General features: G+C 43.0%; 1 protein-coding gene across 3 annotated transcripts in view; it reads left to right on the top strand.

The window, feature by feature from the left end:
- GARRE1 (granule associated Rac and RHOG effector 1) overlaps positions 1-10,585 on the top strand; it is a 93,212-nt gene that overhangs the window by 36,496 nt on the left and 46,131 nt on the right. For all 3 annotated transcript variants that reach the window (XM_017504227.2, XM_017504228.2, XM_017504224.2), the window contains one exon: positions 4,795-6,082. In XM_017504227.2, the coding sequence (XP_017359716.1) occupies positions 5,588-6,082 (495 nt within the window). In that variant the 5' untranslated portion in view covers positions 4,795-5,587. The remainder of the gene's footprint in view (positions 1-4,794; positions 6,083-10,585) is intronic.

Here is a 10,585-nt window from a genome sequence, read left to right as displayed (position 1 = left end):
GCCCGGCCCGAAACCCCATCTTTAAAAAAAAAAAAAATAACTGGGCATGGGGGCACGCACCTGTAGTCCCAGCTACTTGGGAGGCTGAGGCAGGAGAATTGCTTGAACCGGGGAGGCGGAGGTTGCAATGAGCCGAGATTGCGCCACTGCACTCCAGCCTGGCACCTGGCGATGAACTGAGACTCTGTCTCAGAAAAAAAGAAAAGATGATTACATCATGAAGGCTCTTGTTCTCCTGAATAGATTAATGACATCATCACAGGAGTCGTTTATTGTGAGAGTGAATCTGTTACAGAAGTTCCACCCTCTGTTACTCTCTTACATTTCCCTTACATTTTTTTAGATGTGGTTTCTTTTAGTTCTTTGAATGTAAAGTAGCTGACTTAAAGTCTTTGTCTGGTAAGTCCATTGTCTGGGCTTCCCTTAGGAAGAGTTTCTGTTTTTTCCTTTCATATGAGCTGTATTTTCTTGTTTCTTTGTGTGTCTTCCAATTTCTTGTTGAAAACTGGACATTTTTATTTTATTATTATTATTATTATTACTGCTACTTTAGACAGAGTCTTGCTCTGTCACCTAGGCTGGAGTGCAGTGGCATGATCTAAGCAATTCTCCTGCCTAAGCCACTCGAGTAGCTGGGACTATGGTGTGTGCCATCATGCCTGGATAATTTTTTTTTTGTATTCTTAATAGACACAGGGTTTCACCATGTTGGCTAGGCTGGTCTTGAACTCCTGACCTCAAGTGATTTGCCTGCCTTGGCCTCCCAAAAGGAGCCACTGTGGCCAGCCAACTGGACATTTTAAATGATACAACATGGCAACTCTGAAAATCAGATCCTTCTTCCTCTCCAGATGAGCTCTAAGTCAGGTAAAATACAGAGATCTTTGCAAATGGGGTCTTTTAGGGAACCACCAGGCAGGTCAAATAAAAAGGTATCATTCCTGAGAATGGTACTTTGAAGGAGCTGTAGCCCAGTTCTGCTTCCTCTGATAACTGCCAATCTTCTAGTCTTCAGTGTGGATGCAGCTGCTAGTTTTCAAGGTATTATGGAGCTGGAGAGCTGAGAATGGGACTCAGTCAAGTTAAAATGCTACAAAACTCACTGTTCTTACCAGGATTCAGCTATTTGTCTTCAATAAATTATCCCCAGTTTGCTGAAAGCCTATTTTGTGTTCTGAAAAAGTTGATTCTGATTATTTCACCAATTTCTCATTGTTTTTATGGAGTAGAGAATTTTTGTTTTGTTTTTTTTTTTTTTTGGGACGGAGTTTCGCTCTTGTTACCCAGGCTGGAGTGCAATGGCGCGATCTCGGCTCACTGCAACCTCCGCCTCCTGGGTTCAGGCAATTCTCCTGCCTCAGCCTCCTGAGTAGCTGGGATTACAGGCACGCGTCACCATGCCCAGCTAATTTTTTGTATTTTTAGTAGAGACGGGGTTTCACCGTGTTGACCAGGATGGTCTCGATCTCTTGACCTCGTGATCCACCCGCCTCGGCCTCCCAAAGTGCTGGGATTACAGGCTTGAGCCACCGTGCCCGGCTGGAGTAGAGAATTTTTGGTAGGGGGAAGTCCTTATTCTGCATTTTTGATGATATAATTTCCCTCTCCTTTCTTTTTAGGCTTTTATTTTCATGAATCTTGTGTCTGCTAGTGTTTTGTTTTGTTTTGTTGGAGACAGAGTCTCTCTTGCTTTATCACCCAGGCTATAGTGCAGTGGCATAATCATGGCTCACTGCTGCTTCGAACTCCTGGTCTCAAGAGATCCTGTTTCCTCACTCTCCCAAGTAGTGGAGACTATAGGTGCACACCACTGTGGCCAGCTAATTTTTAAAAATTTTTTGTAGAGACGAGGTCTTGCTCTGCTGTTCAGACTAGTCAAATTCCTGGCTGCAATTGATCCTTCTGTCTCAGCCCTTCAAAGTGCTGGGATTACAGACATGAGCCACTATACCAGTCTAATTTTTGTATATGACGTGAGGTAAGGGGTCCAGATTCATTCTTTCGCATGTTCGCATGTGGATATATAGTTGTCCCATCAGCATTTATTGAAGAGACTGTTCTTTCCCCATTGGACATTGGATGTTTTTGGCATCCTAGTCTAAAATCAGTTGACCATAGATATATGGGTTTATTTCTGGACTTCTAATTTTATTCCATTGATTTATTCATCTTTCCTTATGCCAATATTTCACTGCTTTGGTTACTATAGCTTTATAGTAGATTTTGAAATCAAGAAATATCTTTTACAATATTTTTTCTTTCAGTGTTTGTTTTGGTCATCCTGGATCCCTCACATTTTTCTTTTTTTTTTTTTGGGACGGAGTTTCGCTCTTGTTACCCAGGCTGGAGTGCAATGGCGCGATCTCGGCTCACTGCAACCTCCGCCTCCTGGGTTCAGGCAATTCTCCTGCCTCAGCCTCCTGAGTAGCTGGGATTACAGGCACGCGCCACCATGCCCAGCTAATGTTTTGTATTTTTAGTAGAGACGGGGTTTCACCATGTTGACCAGGATGGTCTGGATCTCTTGACCTCGTGATCCACCCGCCTCGGCCTCCCAAAGTGCTGGGATTACAGGCTTGAGCCACCGCGCCCAGCCCACATTTTTCTTTTTTTCTTTTTTTTTCTTTCCCCTTCAGTGTATGCCAAAACAGATCCATCACATTTTTACATGAATTTTAGGACTTAGTTTTATCTTCTTCTATTTTTAGAGACAGGGTCTTGCAATGTTGCCCAGACTGCTCTTGAACTCCTGGGCTCAGGTGATGCTCTCACCTTGGCCATGTAAGTAGCTAGGACTGCAGGCATGTACTACCACTCCTGGCTTCCGAATGAATTTTGGGGTCAGCTTGCCTATTTCTGTATAAAAAATAGTTTAAATTTTGAGGCCAGCTCAGTGGCTCATGCCTGTAATCCCAGCACTTTGAGGGGCCGAGGTGGATGGATTACTTGAGGCCAGGAGTGTGAGACCAACCTGGCCAATGTGGTGAAACCCCATCTCTACTGAAAAACGAAACTGGGCGTTGTGGTTTATGCCTGTAATCCCAGCTACATGGGAGGCTGAGGCGGGAGAGGTGGAGGTTGAATCCCAGAGGTGGAGGTTGCAGTGAGCTGAAATTGTGCCACTGCACTCCAGCCTGGGCGACAGAGCACGACTGTCTCAAAGATAAATAAATAAATAAATAAATAAGAAAATTGATAGAGATTGTGTTGAATCTGTAGATGAATTTGGTGAAATAATATAATTTTAAGCATTGTAAGTTTCATTTAGAGAAAGTTTGGAAGTATGTAAAATGAAAAAGGGTTTAATGATTGTGGTTTTTTAAATTAGGTAAGCATATAGGTCTCACTTGGCCTCCTAGATCTGTGAAAGGAATCGGGACAGGCTGTCCTAGAGCCAGAGGCAGCCGCAGTAGAGGAGCTAGGAAGCTGGTGCATCACTGAACAAAGATAGAGTGCTTCTCAGGGCTGCACATGTTACTCACTATGGCCAACTCAGGTGAAGGTTTTCCTTCAGAGGCCACAGAGTCTCCATGGGAACAGCCTGCCCCCTTCAGCATTCCTGTAGAGTGGTTTTGTTGTACATCTGAATCTTTACATTGTGGAGCACTCAGGTGGGGATAGATATGATTGCCTTATTTGTCATGAAAAAGGAACATTTGGGAACAATTTTTTTGTAAGTAGCCATTTGATATTTGTTTGCTGAAAAGTTTATGAGATTTTTTTAACAAGCTGAAATTATGTTGAACATACAGCCATAAATAGTGGTCGTTTTATTGACTTTATGTAAATGTTTGTAGTCAGTGTTCTTCTCATCTCTTGCCTTTGTAACCTGCCTAATTTCTGTGTTGCTGACACAATCATAGAAATACAAAGGAATTATCGTAGTTGGCCATAAGTGACGAAGTATGAGTTATATTTAATTATATATTCAAAAAAGGAAAATGGAAAGAAAGAAAACCTGGTTATCAATAAGTAGACCAAACTATATACTACCATTACATAGGTTGAAGTTGAAGATTGGGTCAAGCATAGTGGCTCATGCCTGTAATCTCAACATTTTGGGCTGAGGTGGGAGGATCATTTGCTCAGGAGTTTGAGACCAGCCTGGGCAACATGGTGAAACCTCGTCTCTACCAAAAAATACAAAAATTAAGCATAGCGATATGTCTGTAGTCCCAGCTACTCTGGAGACTGAGGCAGAAGGATTGTTTGGACCCAGGCATTCGAGGCTGAGCCAAAGTCATGCCACTGCATTCCAGCCTGGGTAACAGAGGGAGTCTCTGTCTCTCAAAAAAAAAAAAAGTTGGCCAGGGCAGTGGCTCACGCCTGCAATCCCAGCACTTTGGGAGGTGGATCACCTGAGGTCAGGAGATCAAGACTAGCCTGGCCAGCGTGGCGAAACCCTATCTTTACTAAAAATACAAAAATTGGCCGGGCATGGTGGGTGCTTGTAATGCCAGCTAATCAGGAGGCTGAGGCAGGAGAATTGCTGGAACCTGGGAGATGGAGGTTGTGGTGAGCCGAGACCATGCCACTGCACTCCAGCCTGGGTAACAGAGCAAGACTCCATCTCAAAAAGATAAATAAAATAACTTCAATATATAGTAAATGTGACTTTCAGTGAAATGTATTTAAACTTTTGTACTATTATACTTGCTCCTCTAAGGTTATAATATGATTTCTTACTCATTCGTAGCCCACCTGTGTGGATGATAGCTTCATGGGCGTTATTGTCTGGAATTACTCATTGTCCTATAGCTTTCCTCACTTTATCTTATTTTTTCCCCCCGACAGGAAATGACTTAGAAGCCTTACAAATACATCTGTGCATTTTTGCTTCAGACTTTACAACTGAGGGCCAGCCCAGTCTGGAAGCACCTCTTATAAATGTTACAAGAAACAGCTACCTCAGCAAACAAAAGGAAAGGAGGAGGAGACTTATAATGACACATGCCATTTAAAAAAAACAACAACTTGTTTTCAGAAAACAGGAAATTTGGAGATTTTTAGCATTGCATGTAAACAGCTTTACAGGAAAATGGATTTGACAGGCAGGCTCTGTCAAAATTCTGCAGAAGTTTGACCTTCCTTCTTAAGGACATTGTGTGAATTAATTCTGTACTGCTTTTTAAATTGCTGTTGATCAGCTTCTGGGTTTTTGGGTTCTAACTTTTTTGGGTATATTGAAGACATGCTGTATTACATTATATTACATTTTTAAAAGTTAAGTTATTTTTCTGCCATTGTAAATAGAAGTATCAAAATATTCTTGCAAAGAAGTAAACATTTTTCTCAGCAAGCGTATTCTTTTATTAATAGAGTAGAATGCTAAATAGTTCTTATCCAGCATTTTGGACATCTTTTATTTTTTGTCAGAGATTCTGCCTACACTGAAAATATTAATTATATAAACGTGTTGTCCTTCTCACCTCTGTGTTGGATCACATGGTCACCTGCCTCATGGAAATGCCTTTTTTAAAACTTCGATTTGCAGAACTCCACTATTTTTATACCTAGCTACAGTTTTGAGAAAAAAGAATCAGAACCCTGACCCGCTCACGGTCACTGGGACATTTCCCCCTCCCGCATGTATTGCTGCAGTGCCCAGGACAGTAAAATGGACTACAAGCGGCGCTTCCTGCTTGGCGGGTCCAAGCAGAAGGTGCAGCAGCACCAGCAGTACCCGATGCCTGAGCTGGGCCGAGCACTGAGTGCTCCCCTGGCATCCACGGCCACCACTGCCCCCCTGGGCAGTCTGACTGCTGCAGGCAGCTGCCACCATGCCATGCCCCACTCCACTCCCATCGCTGACATCCAGCAGGGCATCTCCAAGTATCTGGATGCCCTGAACGTCTTCTGCCGTGCCAGTACTTTCCTCACAGATCTCTTCAGCACTGTGTTCAGAAACTCTCACTACTCAAAGGCAGCCACGCAGCTCAAAGATGTGCAGGAGCACGTCATGGAAGCAGCCAGTCGGCTCACCTCGGCCATAAAGCCCGAGATCGCCAAGATGCTGATGGAACTTAGTGCTGGGGCCGCAAATTTTACAGATCAAAAGGAATTCAGTCTCCAGGACATTGAGGTAGAGTATCTTTTGTGTCATACTTGTGTAGGAAAATGTATTACAGAAGTAAGTGAGAATATTGTCTTAAGTTTTTTCTGAATCACTGTAATAGTAGCCTTTGTAAAAGATGTGTGCATGCCAGGTTCTGAATTGCTTTCATTTCAAATTAAGTAGGTTAAGGATGGGTGTGGTGGCCATAACCCTAGCACTTTGGGAGGTCAAGGGAGGAGGATCCCTTGCTCGGGAGTTTGAGACCAGCTTGGGCAACTTAGTGAGACCTTGTCTCTACAAAAAAATAAAAAAAACAATTAGCTGGGGGTGGTGCACACCTGTAGTCCTGGCTACTCCAAAAGCCCAGAGCTGAGGTGAGAGGATCGCTTGAGCCCAGAAGTTTGAGGCTCCATTGAATCATGACCCATGATTGTACCATTGTACTCCAGCCTGGATGACAGAGTGAGGTCATGTCTCAAAAAAAGAAGAAGAAAAACTTTTAAACAAATCAGCTTATATTTTATGTTTTTGTCGTTCAAATTTTCAAGTCAGAATCTAATTTTCAAATACCATACTGGTAAAAGTTATTAGTGAGTACTGAGAATTCTAAATATGATTATGAGCCTTATTTGCAGATTTTTATTATATTGAATCATTGGTTTGTAGAGAGTCCTACACACATTTATAGAATAAATTATTTTTCCAATTCTAAATTCAGTTGCTAATATTCAGATGTATTTCAGTCTTAGTATATTTCTTGGGGTCTTTGATAGTTAAAATGAAATATCCTTTCAGGGCTCTAGATTACAATGTAAGATTAGAATACAAGTTTCATTCAAAATAATGATGACCTTTTTTGTTGTCTTCATTTAGGAAATGATTTATTAAACTTTGATTTATTATATTTATTTGATATATTTAAAAAATTACTGGCCAGGCAAGATGGCTCATGCCTATAATCCCAGCAGTTTGGGAGGCCGAGACAGGTGTATCACCTGAAGTCAGGAATTCCAGACCAGCCTGGCCAACATGATGAGACGCCATCTGTAGTAAAAATACAAAAAACTAGCTGGGTATGGTGGTGGGCACCTGTAATCCCAACTGCTTGGGAGGCTGAGGCAGGAGAATTGCTTGAACCCAGGAGGCGAACGTTGCAGTGAGCCGAAATCATGCCATTGCACTCCAGCCTGGGCAATAAGATTGAAACTATGTCTTGGGAAAAAAAATTACTTTTAGCTGCTCAGGGAGTTAATCCTCCTACTTCCAGGTGAAGTTCCTGGATGTGAGGTCCTGGGAAGGTTCCTTACCCCATCCTGGGGTTAAAATCAACAGTTTTTTGAGTCAGATCTGATGATTGAGGTGGCTGACTAACTTAACATTGCTTTGGGTTAACCAAAAAAGAACTCGATTTTTAAGTAACACAACTAATTTTTATTGTGTTTAAAAGTGATTTTGAAGGGATTTCCAAGAAGAACTTAGAGTTATTTCTTAAAAGACACAGCATCGTTGGTATAAATCAGGGTTTATCAAACTTTTTCTATAAAGGGCAGACAGAAATTTTAGGCTTCATGGACCACATGAGGTCTCTCGCACATGTTCTTTATTTTTGTTTTTGGTTTTTATTGAGATGGAGTTTCATTCTTGTAGCCCAGGCTGGAGCGCAGTGGCGCGATCTTGGCTCACTGTAACCTCTGCCTCCTGGGTTTAAGCAGTTCCCCTGACTCATCCTCCCAAGTAGCTGAGATTACCCACCCCATGCCCCATTAATTTTTCTATTTTTAGTAAAGAGATGGGGTTTCACCATGTTGGTCAGGCTGGTCTTGAACTCCTGACCTCATGTGATCCACCTGCTTCAGCCTCTCAAAATGCTGAAATTACAGGTGTGAGCCACCATGCCCAGCCATCTTTATAATATCTGATTGTTTCTGTGATCACATTTTATACCCAGGAAACCTATCATTTTAAAGTATTTATAAAATGGTTTGTCATAGTTTATTTTTAAAATTTGACACATAAAAAGCATGCCTGTACTTCTCAAAAGAAATGTAAGCAGTAGCCGGGTGTGGTGGCTCACGCCTGTAATCCTAGCACTTTGGGAGGCTGAGGTGGGTGGATCACCTGAGGTCAGGAGTTCAAGACCAGCCTGGCCATCATGGTGAAACCCCATCTTAAAAAGAAAAAAAAAAAAAAGAAATGTAAGCAGTGAAATTTTCCTTTCCCATCTCATTCCTTTCCCCAGAAGCGACCATTGGTAACTGGTTGTTGTATGCTATTCTGGACTACTGTCTCTACATGCATGGATATGTACAACTTTGACTTTTGATTGTTTTACACAAAGAACCACATTGTTCAGCCACCAGTGTACCTGGTCGCTGCTTGAAAGAGGTATGGCAAGAGAGCAGCTAAGAACACTTTGCCCTCTCCTGGAAAGTGTTGAACAATCTTAGACTCCGACTATTAACAGCTATCACCCCATGATCACATAGTGCTCTTAGCTTTACTCAGGACTTCAGAGAAGAGTAGTTTGAAATATAAGACCAAAGGCTTTTATTTTAACCTGAGCGTTCCCGAGTTCTTCTTCAGGCAGTGCTTGCAGTTATTGGAAGAAATAGAGCTTGGCCTGCAGGGCTCTTTGCTTTCCAACCCTGGAGGGCAAGTGTGCCTGTTGCCCAGGGCAAGCAAGACAGAGAAGATAACCATCCATGAGCAGTAGGGGCTTGGTAAGCTACTGGGGCACAGCAGTACCTGCTTTGTTTCCTCTGCTTCCTGAGACCAGCATGGACTACTGAAGCTGAGAACAGGAAATACTTATTGCTGTAGTTTGGAATTTTGACTTGGCTTTCCACATTGAAATGCTGATTAGATAGTTGGAATACTACCATGTTTTTTGTACATAATGGGCTCAACAGGCTTTCCAAGACGAGTCTGGAAGCTAAGTACTGTTGGTGGGTTTTCCAGTTTATGCATCTATTCTAAATTTCAAACAGCTGACTTATAAGTGAATTTCTAAATGTGATTGTCAAGCATAGGCCCGCAGACTTCATGTTTCACTTTTTCCCCAGAGCAGTCTTTGTTGTTTCAGGAATTTATGTACTGCCAGGGGATTTAGCCATAGGCCAATAAGGGTCTCTCTCTCAATGTTCAACTCAGATGAAATGGCGAGGCATTTGGATATTTTCCTTTTGTTTTTTTAAGGATTTTTATAAGCAAGGCCCTGAGAGGCACTTTGACATTCATCCCTGGGGAGAGAGGTCTGTGGCTTAACATTGCTAGGCAAGGCCTCTACTCAGGAGCTCAGGCCAGGACGCTGAGTGAGGAAAGCGCTGGATTCAAGAGTACTTGAGCTGGATTCAGATACTTGACCATTTAAGAGCTAGGACCAAGGATGATCTTGTCTTGTCCCCTTGCCATGTGGCCAGTGCATGTGTGCAGTGTCCCCAGGTGATTCTGATTTACAGCCAGGTTTGAGTTGGGCTTATTGATTGATTGATGTATACTGATGCTTGTGTCCAGGAATGGTGGTTGCTGACTGTGTGCTCTGCCACCCTGCCTTGGAACTGGCAGGGCATATGTTAGTCCTGTCCAGTCTATACTCATCAGTGACTTTGCCACTTAACCCGAGTGGTTCACTCTCACAGTCTTGCTGTTAGAGGAATGAGTTGTGACTACGGGGTTTCACTAGCTGACTAGTGCCTGCAGCACTGGTACATTAGCCTAGGAAGTGAGTTACAGGGCAGAGTCAGAAGACCTGGGTTTGGAAGGTGACATCTATCCCTTAAATAAAATCACTTGTTCAGTGGAAGTGTATGTAAATAAAAGAATCAAAGTGACTTGTGATTTATGCATTCATCCACAGATATTTATTGCATGCCATGTTTCTGCCTGGTGCTACTCCAGTGTATCAATTACAGCAGTGAATGAGACAGAAATCTCTCTCTTCATGTAGCTAGAAGAGGGTTTCAATCTTAGAGAAGGTAGTTAGAAAAGGCATCACTGAGAAGGTGCCATATGAGTAAAGGCCCGAAAGGGATGAGGGAGCAAGCCTGTTGGCCAAAAAAAGAGGATTCCAGGCAGAGGGAGCGCCTAGCACCGAGTCCCAGAGGCAGGAGCCAGCCCAGAGTGTCGAAAGAGCAGCAAGGAACCAACCTGCTGTGGCTGAAATAGAGTGAATGGAAGGGAGAAAAGTAGGAGTGAGGTCAGAAGGGTAAAGAGGGGCCACTCTGGTGTTTGTTCTGAGTAGCCAGGTAGGAGGCAGGGTGAGGTACACTTCTGAAGAGCAGGGGAAGGGAGCAGGCTGAGCCCTACTATTCTTGTGTAGTGAGCAGCGATGCCACCTCTTCCCTTGCCTTCTTCGTACTGGGCAGCTCCAGGGCCCTGGTTTTATGTTGAGTCCTCAGTGTTGAGAGGGCTTGGCCCTCTGTGTAGGCAGTCCAGGAACCCAGGGCAGCCACGGGGCTTCCAGAAGGTATATGTCTCTAAGGAGACTGTATTTTATAAATTCCAGCTTTTTTTTTTTTTTTTGAGACGGAG

This window comes from Cebus imitator, unplaced genomic scaffold (genome assembly GCF_001604975.1).
Source record: "Cebus imitator isolate Cc_AM_T3 unplaced genomic scaffold, Cebus_imitator-1.0 Scaffold318, whole genome shotgun sequence".
Lineage (NCBI taxonomy): Eukaryota > Metazoa > Chordata > Mammalia > Primates > Cebidae > Cebus > Cebus imitator.
The sequence above is the reverse complement of the archived record's forward strand: the minus strand, read 5'-3'. Positions and strand labels throughout refer to the sequence as shown.